At 50.6% G+C, this 18342-nt stretch overlaps 1 protein-coding gene across 16 annotated transcripts in view; it reads left to right on the top strand.

Annotated features, from left to right (window-relative positions):
• MCF2L (MCF.2 cell line derived transforming sequence like) overlaps positions 1-18342 on the top strand; it is a 168298-nt gene that overhangs the window by 105990 nt on the left and 43966 nt on the right. For 15 of the 16 annotated variants that reach the window (XM_081128679.1, XM_081128671.1, XM_081128683.1 and 12 more), the window contains 2 exons: positions 5166-5249; positions 8561-8675. In XM_081128679.1, coding sequence (XP_080984805.1) covers positions 5166-5249; positions 8561-8675 — 199 coding nt within the window. Of the gene's footprint in view, positions 1-2104; positions 2195-5165; positions 5250-8560; positions 8676-18342 lie in introns of those variants that run through there. The other variant, XM_081128685.1, reaches the window with a different exon arrangement.

Raw genomic sequence — 18342 nt, 5'->3', positions numbered from 1 at the left:
GCTTCCAGGTGATTCCTGCTCAGACGATGCAGTCTGGAGATGATACTGCGAGGAGGTTCCCGGGGCCTCCGGTATGCTCAGCCTCATCTGCACCGGCAGTGCACGCTGTGGTCCCATCTACCCAGTGCTGCCTGGTGGACGGACCCCCGGCACCCACATGGGAGAGTTTGGATGGCTCCAGCTTGATCTTGCCTGGCTTCCTGATTTCCTCCAACCAGGTGCATGTGAACTGGCACTACTGTGTGGTTGGAGGTGCTTTTCCTTGATGACAATTTCAGTCAAGCACCTTTTCAGCGTGGGATGTTTTATTTTAAACTTTGTAAGGACTTGCTTTCTGAAATGTGGAAATCAGAGAGAACATTTGGTGAACTGAGTTAATGATGCTTTGCATATGATGTGAAATATTTATGCCTAATTCAATAACAAATAACTCAGGCTGTGCTGTGAATGAGCATTCAGCTACCCAAATCAGTATAGATCTCAGACATCTCAAGTGGCTAGATCACAGAGCCCTCCACATAGATTATAAATAGAAATGGAGACACTTTGTCTGTCCTGACCATGAGGATTCAACAGCTGGCGGGGAGGCATCCATCCCACCCTGGCCCACAGGGCTCCAAAAGGGGCTTGGTTGGAGCTGGTAGCCCCCCTCTGGTTCCTTCCGCACACACTTTGCTCTTGGCTTGGGTGTTCCTGGGGTGGGCTTGGTGAAGTAGGAATCCTACCCAAGTGAGTTGGCGAAGTAACCCCACTTGACTCCACCCTGGACTTTGAAAAGACATCACTGTTGTATTTTGATTGAAAATAAGCAAAAGCCTTGGGTGTGGACATTCAGCCAGATATAAATAAGAGAATTAGCACATAAGAGACTTTGTGGCCCAGGGCCTCTCACCAGCTGCTGGCCTCTTTGTAAGAACCCTTCTTAGGCTCCTGTCTGCCTTTGAGTGAGGCCCAAGGTCACCAGTAAATGGCAGGGACCAGCCTTTGAGCTGAAATTCAAGGGTCCTCCTACTGCACTGGGGCTCACTTGACCTGGGAGATTTACCACCTGTGAGTGATGTTCAGGGTCCCATGACTTCTACATCTGCTGCAGTCCCTTGTCATTGCATATTTCCTCTCCACCTTAGATGGCTACTAGTGAGCAGAGCAGAGGTCAGAATGGCCCCTTCGAGTGGACAGTAGCAGCGCCCTGCTGCCTACCTCCATTACGAAATTGTCCTACAATAAAGCACATCCTTGAGTCAATTTGCAAGAGGAAGGAAGTTTGCTGCTGCAGTCTAATTGTGTTAGGATGAAAAGATCTAAAGATAAAAGTATAATGCCACCCCTGGGCTCTAAGATTGGTGCGGAAACAAGTCAGATAAAGGCAACAACTTTGTGTGGATACTGAAACTTCAGCGGCTGGGATGTCTCCCTGTTTGTCCTCACCTGGAGCTGAGCTTGGTCCCAGGCCAGATAGGACCTTGTGAGGCAGGGATAATTCCCACTGAAGGGCTACATGGCCGTTCGTCCCCTGCCCTGCACCAGACAGGGCAGGCTTCCCAGACGGGCTCCCAGAGCTGGTGCTGGGGGGGCCACTCTGCCTTTGGACCCTGCACCTAGCTGCCCTGTCCTCACCATGCTAGGGGATCAGAAGAGAAGCACTGTCTTCTCCCACCCTCGACCCCTCCGACTCAGGGCCCTTCTTAACCTCTCTCCTCAAAAGTGACTCTGTGATGGGATAATTGGCCGGGAGTCTCCATTTACGTCTGGGCCGAGACAGGAATGTTGGAAAGCAGGAGCTATCTGTAAAGCATTGTGCGCTCACAGAGACGGTCTGTAAAGGAGCCGGGCCCTGCCTGACCCTTTTATTGAACTGGCGGGTGGGGTGACCCCACTTCCTGTCCCAGACTTGTGACATTGGAGCAACCGGGAGCGCACACAGTGAAGGGGGAGGGGGCCGAGGGGCTAAGGCTCGCTTTTGTCACCATCAAGCACCTCCATCTCCATGAACTGGTGGCCGCAGCATAACTCTTTTACAAAATTAAACACAGTGGACAAGGACCTTGAAAAAAATTGTCAGCACAAAGTGCAAAATTGCCCTGTCCATGAATGAGAATAAAGCTACAGGAAGGATGAAAAACTACAAATGTTCAGAGCCCGTTGCCACAGAGGCATCATATGACAAACTAAAGATCCTGTGCCTTAATCCCAAGTGGGAAATGTTTTTAATTATTTCCAGCTTTCTGAGGGTGGCCAGTGACCATTTAAGATGTGAATACGTTGTAGATAGCCCATTTGTAGCAACATACCTAGTAATCCCATTTTTCCACACAGTAATCCCATTTTTCAAACCTAAAATGGGGCACTTTATCTAAGGTGCAATGTTATAATTAGTCCTGCCCCCAAAAGTTCACAAGTGTTGGCTTCCACAGCTTGGCTGCAGGGTAGCACATCCCAACAATCAACAGTCTGTGAGCTCTGCACCCCACGCAGCCTGCGACTGATCAGAAATTCTGGAACCAGCCTATGTGCAAGCCAGAAAGGACTTTGCTGAATTATTTGGATTCTAAATGATGCTCTGGGAAGTCACACTCTTGTTCTCCTCTTGCTACATTTGTTCAACACATATTCTTTGAGCTCCTTCCATGGGAGCCACTGAGCTGGGCCCTGGGGATAAGACAACTGTGAGTGGTGGGCATGGTGGGTGCTCCGTGGGTGCCGGTAGGAAGCTATGAGGCCCAGCCCAGGCTAGGAGCCTCCCTAAAGAGTGACATCTCGGCGCCAGCAATTGAGTGAGATTAGAGGAACAAACAGATGAAAAAAGCATTACAGAGGGGACAGCTTGTGCAAAGGCCCTGAGGCAGGAGGGGCCTTGGCCCATTTAAGAAAGTCTAAGAATGTGAGGGCAGCCATCACCCAGAGCAGAGGGTGGGTGAGGAGGCCCCATAGACAGCCCTCAATGGAACCAAATTCACATTAACAATGGTCCAGCCTCTGAGACTGTAACTCTGTCACAGAAAGAGCAGGAATGGTCGGTAGTATCAGCTCTATCTCCAGTACACGGGAAAGCTGTCTGTCATCATGGTGAGCTGTACAGAAAACAGACAGCCCGTGGTGTCCATAAGTGAGCTTGGGAGTGTGACAGTTTGCTGGTGAGAGGAAGTGCTAGCTTGAAGCCTCTGCCATTCAGCATCAGGTCTAAGAATTACTGTAGAAATGTCCACCATCGGAGGCCTTGACAGTCATAGTTCTCTTTCCTCTTAAGTCTGGAAGTTGAGTCCTGGTGGGAGATTTGGGAATCCAGGGCAGATGTCTCCAGGATCACAGCAAGGTCTGGGAATCACTCCAGCCCGGTGTCTATGCTTGTCACTGACTCTGGGTCCCCACTTATTAAAGGACTTGCCAACTCACGGTGTCATGCTATTCCCTGCTGCCCCTGGGACATCTCCAGACTTCAGGGAGATCCTTATTTCCCAGGGGTCTGTTTCAACGACATGCTCCTCCCAGGGCTGCAGAGGTCGAATGTGAGGAAAAGTAGCACAGGTTTCATATGTGATAGTGCCGTGGTCATTCCTTCCTGTTGAGAGAAGATGACAGCAATGCAAAATTTAAACCTCAAGGCCGCGTATGAATTGCACCTAACACTCATTCCAGCCTTAAATCACCTCATCTTGAATTAAAAATACATATTCTGAGATCTCTTGGAGTGATTTTTCCAACCCTGTTTTTCTCCCACAAATGAAAGCCATTGCTGAAACATCTCAGTGACACTGGGAAATGCACCCGTGCCACCAAGCTGCCCAGGGGAGGCCCAGCGCCACTCCTGACTTTTTGAGTTTAATGAGCATTTACTGTTTTTCCTGCCTGACCCTGAATGCTGCCGCTGCTGTCAGGCCCAGCAGCCCTCCCTAGTCACTTCCTCCTCAACACAGGCGGTGGAAGGGCCAGCCAGCTGTGGTGGTTGGCAGCTCCACAGATGGCACAGCCAGGATCTTTGGGACCCGCCTCTGTGTTTTAGTGTGCCACCTGTTTTCACTTGCTCGTTTGCAAGACCAGAAGAACAGGATTTAAGGCTGATCTGTGCAGATAGCATTTTGCTTCTTCCCCTGGAATTTTCAGGGTAAAAGATCTCCATGGCCCATATTCTAGGCTGTTCGTGGCCTGCGTCTTAAACTGGGTATAGAAGAACTGACCTTTTAAGCTGTTTGCAAGGCATCAACATGAGGTGTGAATCTCTTTAGAGAAAATGTGTTAATGTACAAGACTGCAAATTTTGCTATACAGCTGGAGTCCGGTGACATAAGATATTGGCTATAAGTCACATGATCGCTGGCCTGGCATTGACTCAGAAACACAAAAGACACCCCAGCACACCCAGCTTTTTGGTCCACCTGTGACACCCCAGCATCACACACTAGGCAGTGACCTTACATCTTTAGTCAGGCTCTAGGTTTTCCCCTAGAGTCTTGTGAAACCTTCTTACTTCTGGTTGATGCCACCAGGGTGTGGCTGGAGGTGCTGCCAGTTTACTTCCAAACCCCTGATCTAGAACTTGCCGCCTGCAGCCTGCTAAGCCGTTTTCCCTCTCAGTGCCAGCCTTGGGGACTTGGCTCAACACCCTCCTCAGTGTCACTGTCAGGCAGGTGGTGAGGCCCTGCGTGTGGTGTATCTGGAGGCTGGAGGCCCATTACTGTGGCCAGGTTTCCCCTCTGAGCAGCAAGTCTTTGCATAAGCAACAGGTAAGGGTCCCAGGAGTTGCCTGGACCACTTCCAGCACATGGGTGGAGACTCACAGAACAAAGCGTGTCTGTTTTCGGTGCTGTTCATTGACTACTGGTCGTAGGAGTCAGTCCTCCAGCTCCCGGCCCTTCCCCTTTCCTCATGTCTCCCCTTCTGCCTGCATGTCCCTCTCTGTCCCCCTTTCTCCCTCCCCCCCTCCCCTCTCTCTTCCTTTCTCTGTGCCTCTGACACACCAGATTTTAAATATTGATGAATCACTCAGCACATTGCTTTTTGTGCTCTGAGAAACAAAGGTTTCTGAGTATTGGAAACTGACATTTTTTTTCCAAGCACATGACTGCCGGCCCCTTAGTTGTCTGCTGATGTGGGGCTGACCCAGACTTGTAGTGCATCAGGCGGTGTTTCCACCGAGTGACAGGTGTGTCCATCTGCTCTCCCCTCAGATGAAATCATGCACCAGGACATCAACCCGCTCTGTGCTGCCGACATCCAGGATCAGCTGAAGAAGCGCTTTGCTTACTTGTCTGGTGAGTACAGGAGGCCAGGGAGTGTGGGGCCAGTGTCTGCATGGCAGGTGGTTTAACTGAGGGCCCAGGAGATGCTATAGCGATGCCCGTGAAGAGGGCAGCTCAGTGCTAGCCCTCAAGCAGCCATGGGAAGAGCTGGCCAGAGGCCATCTGGGTCCTGAGAGGGATGCAGCTCCAAGCACTGCTGGTTGCAGTCTCCTGGAGTTCAGCACTTTCCTGCAGCAGGTAAAGTAGGCACAGGATGGTGTGGCACAGTTGACCTCATCCAGGGCCTGGGCACTTCCCTCACTGAGCAACTCTGGCTTCTGCGGCTCCATCCTCTGGGAAAAGTCCCTGTCGTGTGGCTGCTGTGGGCAAGGGGCTGGCACTGCCCCTGGGGTCTTTCCTGGGTAGCTTTGTATCCCCAACCCCTGTCTTGGCACTGCCCTCCTCTCAGGTCGAGGCTCCTCCTCCACCCTGTGAAACGTCCTGCTGTCCTGCCCAGCCGGCCGTGGTGCATGACCCAAGCCACTAGACAGAGCTAGTAAATCAAGGCCGCAATGGGCATGGTGACTGCACCTGCAGCAGATCGTCTTCAGAGCTGTGTGGGTCACTCCTCCATCTGGGCAATTTAAGAAAAGTTACGCACACCTTGCTTATGCTGTTAGTTAGGGAGCTTCCCGAGAATGAAGGCACTCAGCCTCTGCCATCCTCTGGCCCCCTTCTTAAAGCTGGCCCTTTCCCCTTGGCCAGCAGGTTGGGGCTCCCTCCTGAACCCCAAGTATCAGCCCTGCCCCCACATGGTTCAGCCGACCTGCACCCCAACACATGGACCTGAGGTGTAGCTCTGGGGTTTATGGTCTCATGGGAACTGAAGATTGTGAACAGGAAAATGGATCTTCTGTGATTTGTTGACAATGAGATGGCTTATTGATTTTTATGGGGCGATCATGATGAGGGGTGCTGGCCTCATGGAGAAAGGAGAGAAAGTGGAGGTCTTAGGAGAAATAAAAATTCCGATAGAACGAGTCATGGCCAATGGTAACAGCACACTTAGGAGCTGCGGTCTCTTTGCCAGCCCCTTCTCATCACCACAACCTCTTCACACTGCCTTCAAGACCCCAAATGGCTCAGGGCTGTGTGCACCGATAACCCAGACTCATGACCTTGACCTTCGTCCAGGTTGCAATCCCACTGCCCTTCAGTATCATGTCGTTACCTCTTTGGTGGCTGGGGAGGAGGCAGAACCCCAGGTTGCCCCCCACCCAGACACACCTTCTCTCTGGTATTCAGATGCTGTCCAGGTGCTCAGGAAAGGGATTTTCAGACAAAATTAAGGTCCCAAATCAGCTGACCGTAGGATCATTTTCAGTGGGTCTGACCTAATCAGTCGAGCCCTCAAAGGGACCAAACTCCTCCTGCAGGAGAGATTCCAAGTATGACCTACAGAGATTTCTTGCCACCGGCCTTGAAGATGGAGGGGCCACCTGGCAAGAAGTGTGTGCCTCTGGGGGCTGATAGTGACCCAGCCAATACCAGTAGGAACTTGGGGACCTCAGTCCTATCATGGAGGGAGCTGAATTCTGCGAACACCTGAATGAGCCTGGAATACGAGCCTGGTCTCAGGTGAGACCACAGGCCTGGCTGTCACCTGGATTTCAGCCGGCGAGAACCCACTTAGCCAAGCCACAACTCTGAGCTACGCAACTGTGGGCTGTTGGTTTACATGACCAAGTTTGTGGGAATTTGTTAGAAAATGAGCAAACACCTTAAGCTTCAATGTCTAAAACAAACCCAGACTATCCTGGGTTTTCACCAAAGCTCATGGAAACTCTCAAGCAAAACCAGGAGAGAGTCCTAGTTCTCTCCATCCCACCTGCCATCCATCAGGAAATCCGAGATAAGATCTCTGGTAGCATCCACCTGGGGGGCTAGCTGGAATGTTGGGGGCTTCAGTCATATATGGCACCTCAGGCCCCTTCACGGAGGCTGCCCCTGCCTCCCTGGCAGTGCCTAGGCTTCTTCACCACATGGTGGATGCAGCGCTGCTGGCTGCTTCCATGGTAGCCTTGGTAGTTACAGCTCAGCCTTGGTAGTTACACACATCTCTTCTGCCACATATGATGGGCTAGAGTGGGTCTCCAAGCCAGACTCAGGTTCAGCAGAAGAGAAATGAACCCCATCCCTGGAGGGAGCGGTGGCAGAGAGTGGCATCTGTCCTCAATCCAGGACACAGGAGAGAGTGCAGACTGGAGCCTAGACCTGTGCAAGTGCTGTCTCTTCTCACCTGCCCTCTCTGCTGCTTCTCCCAATTGTTTGTGGGACAATTCAAACCAAATTTGTCCCAGACCAAACTCACAGCCTTCCTCTCTAAGGCAATCCCTCCCCAACTGCCCCACTGGGTTAGAGCTGTGCTCAGGTTCCCAGATCCCAAGCCACACACCTGGCCGCTGTTTCTGATTACTTGTGCACCATCTCCGTTTTCCTGTGTGAAATGTCTCAGGTGTCTCTCCCCTTGGAGAAGTCCCCTCTGGTTCCATCTGTACCCTCCCTTCATTTTAAAATGCTGAAGGGTGACTCCTTTCAGAACAGAGTTTTCTAACAAGTAGAATATCGGAGAAACTGCCAGATGCCCCCACACAGGGCATTAGGAGAGTCATCAGGACCCAGCCTGAATGAAATGTTATGCAGTATTTAAAATAACGGACATGTCATTTTTAAAACACAGAAAACTGTAGTTCACAATGTTAGGAAAGGAGAAGGACTCCAGCTGTATATTCAACACAGTCTTAATTAGGTAGGAAAATGCATTGAGAAAGATTTGGAGAGAAATATGCCCAGTGTTATGGTGGCTGCCCCATAGCAGTAAAATACGGGTTGGTTGTTTTAATTCATCTCACTTTTTTGTACATTCCAAATATTTCCTTCAATAAGAATGCACTTATTTCATAATAAAAAATAAAACGTTGGCCTTGGTGGGGTGGTTCAGTTGGTTGGAGCATCATCCCAGATATTAAAATATTGTGGGTTCAATCCCCAGTCGGGGCTCATGCGGGAGGCAACCCATGGATGTTTCTCTCACATCAATGTTTCTCTCTCTTTCTCCCTTCCTCTCTAAAAATTAATAAAAACATATCCTCAGGTGAGAATTTAAGAAATATATATATTTTTTTATATATATTTATATATACATATATTTATATAAATATATATATATATTTAAGAAATACATATAACGTGGAAGAACACACTCTCAATTTTAAGTGTTCTACTGACAACGTGGCACCAATGCCGCCCCAGTTAAGTGCTACCTCTCTCTGCTTTCTCCCCAGGTGGGCGGGGGCAGGACGGCAGCCCTGTCATCACCTTCCCGGACTACCCAGCCTTCAGCGACGTGCCCGACAAGGAGTTCCAGAATGTCATGACCTATCTCACCAGCATCCCCAGGTGGGTGGCACTGAACCCCAAGCAGCTTTGCAAAGGGCCCTTGTCAGATAAGGAGACTGGCTGAGAGGAGCTCAGGAGCCTGCCTGAGGTTATGCAGCTGAGCTGTGAAAGAAGCTGGATCAGAACCCAGTTGTCCTAGCTCCAGGGCTGCCATCCTTCCCCTCACAAGTGGGGGGTGTCCAGCTCCGGCCTGCAAGCCCAAAGGATATTTCCTTCCTCACAGTCAGCGTCCAGTCCTTCATTAGACCAGCAAGATGTGCTGGGGAGGGAGGCTGCACACACTGCAGAGGTGGCCGTAAGACCCCGGGGCTGGGGCCTGGCCCTCCGAGGTGGTGAGGAGGTCACCTCACTGTCTGATCCAGGAGCTCTGCTTCTGTTTAGGATGCTGCATAAGGGTGGGAACAGCCGTGCACGTGGCGTGTCTTCCTCATACATATGTATGAGGAAACAGTGTAGGGCGACCTTTCACCAGTTGTGCATGCAGGAGCTCAGCATCACAGGCACTGGGGATGCTCTCCTTCTGCCTCATCGTCTGTAAGGACACGTTTCAGAATCTGGGTAACGTAGACCTCTGTGAAGGAGTCTAGTCTAGAAAACAGACCAAAACAGCATTTGGTGAACTGATGCATAATCTACAAAAACCACCAATCAGTAATGACCGATCACCCCCAATTGGTGCTGGAGAGGTGGGGGTGCATAGATTATTTTAGCAACCTGGCTGGTGGTGGAGGAAGGGAGGCTGGATAAGTTGGGGGAGGCTCTGGACAGACATGGGTGGTAAATGACCCTTGACAGGAAAAAGCGGGCTCAGCACTCCCTGGCTCAGCGGTGTGGGTCTGCAGTCACCGTCTCTGTTGTCCTTCCTTTGTCCCTACGCATCTCAGTGTGCCAGGCTTCAGGTGGCAAAGCTGAGGCAAGAGGGATGGCTGGCACCCTGGGAGTCAAGCAGCCCTCCTAAAGGGCCCCCTCTGGCCAGCCGTTCCCCCTCCGGGGGCTGAGGGAAGTACTTCTAGGTGGGGACTGCCATATTCCAAAGCGTCTCCATTTATTTTCTCCCTTGACCCTCAAAACCACAGAGACAGGAAGGCAGTTGTCATGCCAATTCTATAGATGAAGCCACTGGGCCTCAGGATGATGTCGCTAAAGTAAGATCACGCATCTAGACAGTGCCCAGAAGATTGAGACTCTCCATGTGGTGTGAGGCAGAGGGGTGTTGTTGGGATGGGGACCCAGGACCATGCTCCAACTCTCTGTGTGCCCAGCAGCAGGCTGCTTAAATGCTGCATGACCCCCTTGCAGTGGGGACTCGTGGGGACAAATCAAAAAGAAGAAAGGGGCAGCACTTTGAGCACGAAGCGATGAGCTCAGCAGTGGCATTAGGGAAGAACAAATTCAAATGATTTAAAAAGGAAACAGGACGGCTGTGGTTGGCAGTCTGGCTGGTCTCCCCGAGGGTGGGCTTCTGCCCCAGCTTCTGGAGCCTCCCCTGCAGGGGACCGTCTCCCAGGGGTGGAGGGTAGTCCCACATCTGGGAGAGGCCGTGGCCCTCATGCCTTTCTCCCCCGATCGCTCCTTGGCCCCAGGCCTCTCTCCAAAGCCCGGCAGTGGAGAGAGCTCAGTACAATCTGATGAACACTGAATGCTAAGTTTATGAAGTCACTTCTCAGATGTCAAAGCTGTTTTTGGTCCTTACACCTTTGAGCTATAAGCTGGGCCATCTCCTCCCCTTTATTGAACCTCCTTTGGCTCATTTCCATTTTAGAAAACCTTGTGGAGTTGTTCAGTTACCTGCTTCACTTTTGCTGAATTGTAACTGGATAGAACCTGAGGAATTCAGAGGGTGTGGATGCGGAGGGAGCTCAGCACGTGCATGGCTGTCATGATCTTTGTTTCTATAATCTCCCAGGGCCTCCTCACTGCCCAGCTAATTTTCTCTCTGTCTTGTACTTCTACTCCCATTTAGGGACCTAAAAGGCCTGTAGATGAAAATTCACCACAAGCCATCTCTGTAGTTATAGGCACGGTTCCCAAGCCCTGGCTGAGGGGGTGGCTAGCCCAGGACTCGGTGCCTCGAGAGCGCGTCTTTGCTGCAGTAACCGCTCAGCACCTGGCTGAAAAGTGGGTGCAGGGCTCACAGGGACATTCTACTTGGTCCCCCACTGCCCACCTAAGATGGGTTCAGTGGGGTAAATCCTTCCTTGCCTGTGGAGGGAAAGTCAGGTTTTCTGGTTACTCTTAGATTTTAAAAGTTCAGAGGATTATTTTATATCTGGAAATGTCAACACCCAACATTCTGAGCCTAACGTAGAGGCATACCTCCTTCTGCCCAGGCCGCAAGCAGGAGGGATGCTGGGAAGGGGGCAGCCAGATTTCCAACACCTTCTCGGGCCCTTCCAGGCTGGTACCATCTTCTCCTGTGGGGGTCACTACCCTTGCTGGTCTTGCTGGTCCTCAGCCCTTCTGGCCTTAGGGCCTTCGCACTTACTGTCCCTCTGCTGGCTCCCTGGAGATGCTGCTTCTCACACTCCAAGCCACCCCTTCAGGGCGGCCCTCCCTCATGCCTATTGTCCTTTCACCCCCAGACCCATCACCTATCAGGCTTACTGGCTTCATGAGCTTATCTGAAATGGTGGTAATTACTCTACAGCTTGATTTTGGCCTCTGTCTATCCTAGAATGTAGTTCTTGGAGAGTAGGTACATGGCTCCTGAGTAAATATTTGCTGGACAAATAAACATCTGCAGGTGAATAAAATAAATTCACACAGGCTGAGCTGCCTAATGTGTCCCCTGTCATTTCTCACTCTAGCACATTTATCTCCCCTTCCATTAGAATAAGTGGCTTTTGTTTCTCTCTTCTTTTAGTTTTAAGGGTTTTTATCCCCCATAGAAGGGAGTCTTTTCAAAACCCTGATCTCTAAGAATGCACGCACAATACATACGCAAGATCAGAGGGCAAGAAACACAAGTTTTCTTTTGAAGTCTGAGGAATAATTGCACATTACCTCTTCTTTATGGTACATGGTACTAGAAAAGTGTCCAAGACGCCAGTGTGAATATTTGAAGCCTAGACCCGCAGGCCCCATTTTCAGGGAAATTGGTGTGTATTGGGGTTTCATTTGTGTATGTTTTACTCACATTTCTTTCCTGTTGAGGCTGATAAAAAGCCCAAATGCTGGAGTGATGGATCTCAACCTGTCAGACCCAATGCACCCTTCTCATCCAGAAATAAAATCTTAAATAGAAAGACAGCTGCAATGCCCTAACTAACATGAGGGACCAACAGAGAAAAGGAATTAGGTGTCATATGTGTAGCAGGCTATATAGGACTCATGAAGGTCAGGTGGGCACTTGCACCCATGTGTACAACTCTGAGCCCATCAGCCTCCAGGTGCTATGTCAGTCACGGCACCTCGAGGGGGGGTGCGATTGAGGATGTCATCTCGGAAAGGAAATAATTTTTGGTGGAGTGCTAAAGAAAACCAAAGGGCAGTGTCCCACAGCAGTTCACACAGCAGTTGCATCCCTGGAGAATTTTGTATACATTAAAAATGTAGGGGAGAAACACCTGTGTCTTTAGGTAAAGCAAGGGTCCCCTGCGTCCCTGTCTTCAGGATGAGGGACCACTTGGTGCCAGGGAAGATAGTGACAACTGAGAAACACGTCCAGAAGCACCTGAAGTGGCCCCAGGGTGCAGCCCGTTGAGCAGCACAGGTGTGGGACAATCCCTTAGTTCTCCTGTGGGAATTTGCTCAGAATGGTGCTGTTGTGTTGCGGGCACCCGCCCCCCTCCCCCTCCCGGTTAGAAGAGGAAGAGCGCGCTGCCCCCTGATGGACACAGCCAGCATTGCAGTTGGTCCCCTCCAGTGTCCCTCCTTAAGCCAGTTGGAGTCAGGAGCTGGTCAGGGGCCCCTAGAAAGAAGGGAAAATCTCCTCATACAGGCAAGTCATTGGCACAGGATTTATTCCAGACTTCTGCTGAGCCAACACAGCCTCTAAGTAGGAAAAGTGGAATTTAGAACCAGGTGTGCGCTTTTAACTGCCAATGCAAATTAAATGGACCAACCTCTCATGAGGACTGCTTTAAGAGATACTCTTACTGTTGTTAACCAAGCGTTAATTTTGTCCTTTTACAAAATATACGATGTGCTGATTTTAGTTCTTCTTCTGTTATTGCTATCAACGACAGGAGCCCCAATTTTAGCCATTTCACTTGATGAATAGTTATCGATCACTGTGAAATATTACCCTGAACCGGGCGGGCTTCGTCCAGCTGTATCAGACACACGTGACTATGGGGCAAGTTCCCGCCCTTTGAAAAACAACTCAGTGAAGGGGGCGTGGAGGACTTGATGAGTTATTGGCTGGTGCGGCTGGTGTGTTGGCTGGCGCCCAGCCCACGTGGGAGCCACACTGTTGCCTACCACTCTTGCAAATCCTAATGGGGTTTGTTGGCCATCATCTGCCCGGCCTGGGTGGGACAGTCCTAGGGACTCGAGAGGACTGGTGACAGTGAACCACGGGTCCAACCCTGGAGAGTGGGCCTGTGACCTCCCTACAGACAGTCACACAACAGAAAGGCAGAGGAGGGTGCTCTGATTGGCTCACCTCCTGTCTGTCTATTGTGTGCTGGGCAACGTGGACCCAACAGTGAGAAAAATAGAAATCCTGCTGCTTACATTCTCAGTAAATTAACTAAAATGTGCACAGAGATTAGAGTATAAAAATGAGGACTGAGAGAGGAGGGAGGGAGGGGTGCGAGAAGGTGCAGTGAGAGGGGCGCCCCCATGGAAAGGTGACATATAGGACTCATGGGGGACAGTCCTCACAAAGGTCCTGGGGGGTGGGAGAGAGGAATTAGCAATGGTTTGGGGGAAGCAATTACCCAAGAATGGAGGAAGCACATAGGAGGGTTGCTTTAGGTTGCGATGTCACTTGCATGTCCAGGGGACCTCTCAGGTCGAGGGCTGGTACCTCTGGGTACCATGAGGTGATTCTGGAACTCTGGGGTGAGGTCCCAGCTGGGGTGTGGATTTGTGAGTTGTGGGTGATGAGGACCCCAGAGCTGGGGTGGTGGGCAGAGGGGGAGCCCCAGGTGTTCCAGCTGGGGGAGGTCAGAGGGGAGAAGGAAATGCAATGAGGGAGGGGGTCAGCCCCAGTCAGGCAGGGAGGCCCCACCCAGATCCTGCAGGGCTGAGTGGGGGCTCGGCATAGGTGGAAAGGATGCTAGATCGGCGGTCACTCCACGCCTGCAGCTGCTTCTGGCCTCCATCCCTGTCAAGTGTCCCGGCTATGACAGTACCTTTTGTGGTCACTTTGCTGACGGGTGAAATAGGAATTCATTGGGAGTCTCAGCATGCAGGCCTCTGGGAGTGCTGAGGGATGTCCAGGAACAGTTTTGGTGAAGGGTTTGAAGTAAGATGCTTATTAGAGTCAATTCAACAAGAATGGGAGGCCAGGGATTGAGACAGTGGGTGCAGACACCTCTTTCCAGGATTTTGTTGCCCAGGGAAGCAGAGAAATGGGTCTGCTAACAGCATGTTTATGCTGATAGAAATCACCCAACAAAACAGAAAGAGTGGAAGCCATTAGATTTCTTTCACACTCAGCCTGTGGTCTTTGTGCACCACCTCTGAGTCCAGCACCAAGCACATCCTGATGGGGATTACAGAGCCCATGCGGGAGGCATGGATGCCCAGGCTCTAGGGCTCAAACCTCTCAGTCCCTCCACTCCTGCAGTTCTAGAACCTGGGTCTCCTTCACCTCCAAGCACCCCTCACACACACACTCCAGTCCACCCCCTTGTATCTTTTCACCGACACTGTGGCAAAAGTCACACTTCAAACTCAGTCTGATCCTGCTTCTCCCCGTTCCAGGTTTCCTCACACAGGTGCTGTGTACACAGGCACAGACACCCATGTGCACACACAGTGCGTATGTGTACTCATACATGCATAGGGTTGCCAACATGGAGATAGTAGATTTCTGGCTTTTCTTTGAAAAACAGGTACAGCAGCCCTGGACTTGAATTTCCCCTTGGCAACCCTGCAGGAGCCCCTGTGGTGGGCCCCAGGGCCATTAGTCATCCACTGTACCCAGGGTTTGGGAGATAATATCGAGAGGATCACCTCTCTGCACGGCTGCACTCTCTCCTCAGCCCAATTAAAACACAATTCAGGGGCTCTCAAAGTTAATTGAAGCTGACAGTGACGTTGATTTTCCATGGACCTGGTTCAAGTCACCCAGCTGCTTGGGAGACAGAGATTCCATCTCCAGGCAGGCTTTCACTGATGGGCCCTGTTCACCCTGATAAGAGGCGTGCACACACGTGTATACCCACACATAAGTGTGTATGCACAGCACACACGACTACAGGCACACTGCATGCAACATATGCAGGCACAAACACCCGCCCACAAGCACAGTTTGTATGGACCCTGAGAAAGACAGGGACATGTGGAATGGAACAGGAGTGTAAATGTGGTCTCAGACGGTCAAGAGTTCTGAGCCCTCCTAATGTGTTCATCTAGGACTAACCCCAGAACCAAAATGACTCGCTCCCCAGATTGCTGGCTGCCTGAGCTGCCTATTCCCAGAGGTGCATGCCCATCGAGCTGGCAAAGCCTCAGACCAGGGGGACCCCAGCCCTCGGAAGCCGTTGGCATCTTGCTGCCACTGTGATTTCCAGTTGAATTTTCAGTTGATTTTTAAATATAAAGATAGAAAAATGTGTGTGTGAGTGCGCCCTAAGCAATTCAAAACGTATGCATGAAAAAGCGAGAGCTTTCCCCTCACCTCCTGCTTCTTTCTCCCACAGAGTTCAGAGTTCGGGTAAAATCGACTTTCTTCTATCCTGTACACTTGCTTCCCCCAAATGGGGCAGCTCAGATATGTCCCGTTACAACCCTCCTCCTCTTAGTCCACAGCGCATCGTGGGCCTCCCTCTACACAGCACCTTCAGTGTCGCTCTTCCCGTGGCCACGTCGCACCCTCTGGGGTAGATGGACCGAGCACACCAGGTCGGCCCTGTTAGCAGGGATTTCCTTGCCCTCCCGTCTCCCTGCAGAGTCTGCTGAGATGAACCACCTTGTTCCCGGCCTCTGTTCCTTGGCACTCTGCGTATGCGATCGGGCACCTTGAAAGTTATCCCATTTGTAATAGTTCTCAGACACTCTGGCCCTGTGATCCTTCCCCCTCCAGCCATGTAATTAGCAAGTAAAGGGCCATTTGCCACCAGAGACTTTGCTCAGCCAGTGGTTTCATGTGGTCTGAAGCTCTGAGAGCTCAGGGGCCACTGCCCACCGCGTTGACACCATCTGCACACCGACAGGTCCTGTCTCTATGTCTCACATTCTCCTGACGGAGCCAGAAGCTGCCCGTCTCCTCGAGACGTCTTGCGTTTTTGCAATGATCTTTCTCTGTCGCTGCTGCCCAGTATGACAGCCCCTGGCCATGCGTGGCTATTTATTTAAAGATTAAAATTAATTCATGGAAAGGTTCAGTCCCTGGTTCAGGCTGGCCATATTTCAGTTCAGTTGTGGCCAGTGGCTGCCGGACTGAGCAGCTCAGATGCGGAGCGTTTCCATCTGTTGGAGCACGTGGGCTGTGACTGGGGGGGATCCCACTGACAGTGGCCAGGCCCTTCATATATGGAAAAAAGGCCATGAGATTATTATCTTGGTTCCCCGCCCAGGAGGAGAAACCACGGCCCTTGTCTTACTGGATAATAAAGACATTTTGCTGCAAGGGGAAAATATTCATAGCATACAACTCAGCATCTTAACCGTTTCTAAGTGCATAGTGAAGGAACTCATGGGAACGGGGCTTGGAGTGTGGGAAGCCCTTCCCTTAACGCCCAGGCTGCACCTGCCAGCTCATCCACGCCATGGGGCTGGGGTGGCGCAGAAGGGGAGACACAGGTTGCCCAGAAGCCTGTGCAGCTAGAGTTTCAGCTCCAGGTGGAGAGAGGACATCTGAGGCAGATCCAGGCAGAGGAAGAAGCCAGATAAGCTCTGAGCTGCCAGGTGAGCAGCAGTCAGGACGGAAGAGGGGTTGCCAGGTCCAGGACCCATGGTCGGAGCGCAGGAGCAGGAAAGGCAGACGGCGGGGGTGCAGCACGACCCTGAGGCAGGTAATGAGGCTTCCAGGGGGTCATCAGCCTGGGTCTGACTTGCCAAGGGGGTGCCTTTATGCCCCCCAGGGACAGCCACTCCACAGTTACAATGAACTGAAAAGGGTGTGCACCTTTTAATTTTTTTTAATGTATTTAAAGAATTTGTGTGGTGGTTAGTTTTTTTTATAGCATTTTTTAAAATGTGATAGGATATTCATAATATACATTGTGTCACCTTAACCGTTTCTAAGTCTATAGTTCAGTAGTGTTAAGTGCAAGTCTATAGTTCAGTAGTGTTAAGTGCATTCACGTTGCTGTGCGACAGATCTCCAGGTGTTTCCACCTTCCCAAACGGAAACTGTCCCCCTAACCACTAACACGCCCTCGTCCCTTAGCCCCTGGTATCCACCATCCTACTTTCTCTCTCTATGGATTTGATGATTCTAGGGACCTCATATAAGTGGAATCGTACAGTATTTGTCTTTTTGTGTCTCTCTTATTTCACTGAGCGTAATGTCCTCGAGGTTTATCCATGTTGTAGTGTGTGTCGGAATTTCCTTCTTTTTAAGGCAAATAATATTCCATTGCATGGTTGTGCCGCATTTTGTTTATTCCATTCATCGATCGATGGCCATGTTTTTGAGCTAGGTTAGAAATCAAATCTAGTCCTTGAAAACTAGATACGACACCCCGTTCCCTCCTGCGCTGTGTGGGCTTGTGTAGGTCAGGCCCAGGGCTGCATGCTGTTCTCTTCATTACCTACGAACGGATATCATCGTTCCTACTCGACGCTCATGGTTCAGACAAGTTCCAAGCACATTCACAGTGATTCCCCTGCGTTTCCTAGGTTGGGTTCTTTGTTCACTTTTGCCCCAAAATTTATATTTATTGATATAAAACAACACTTTAATATAAAGAGCATAAAAATGCAAGTTTTCTTGCTCTTCAGAGAAATAACTGTGTGTGGTTTTTTCTAAGTGGACTGTTCCTTTGGGTTGTGAAGCAGAGAGGCAATGCCACCGGGTTGTGGCAAAGGGCTCCCTGGCCGGCACCTGCTCACCTGTGGGCCATCCTTTGGGTGCATCTCTCCCCAGCTCTAACTGGGATTGCATGTTGACTTTGAGAAAAACACATTACCGTGTGGGGGAGAGTTTTTTTAAAAGCATTTGGTGTTTTTCTTGCTGTTTTACTTTCCAGGATGAAAAGCTGACCAGTATTAAGATAAACACAGTGCACAGATGATATTATAACACGTTAAGCTTTTGAATCGTAAGAAGAGAGAAGAAACAGCCAGCAAAGAAAGATTGAGTATTGAATGCTCAGGGAACCCATTCAAGGTCACAGGGTTTGAACTTGGGCAGGTAAATCACATGGGCAGGGAAAAAAGTGGCCACGGCCTCTCACTTACAAAAGGAAAACAAGGAAATAAAGCCTTTTTCACATTTGCTAACTTTTGTAGACCAGTGTCAAAATATGGGATGAGAAAGAGAGAAGCAAAGAAATAGAATCAGGGAGCCAGGAAGGGGAGAGCAGGCCCTGTCTAAAGCCAGGACCCA

Source organism: Miniopterus schreibersii (assembly GCF_964146895.1).
Source record: "Miniopterus schreibersii genome assembly, chromosome: 2".
Taxonomy (NCBI): domain Eukaryota; kingdom Metazoa; phylum Chordata; class Mammalia; order Chiroptera; family Miniopteridae; genus Miniopterus; species Miniopterus schreibersii.
Note: the sequence above shows the minus strand (reverse complement) of the source record. Positions and strands in the feature narration are given on the sequence as shown.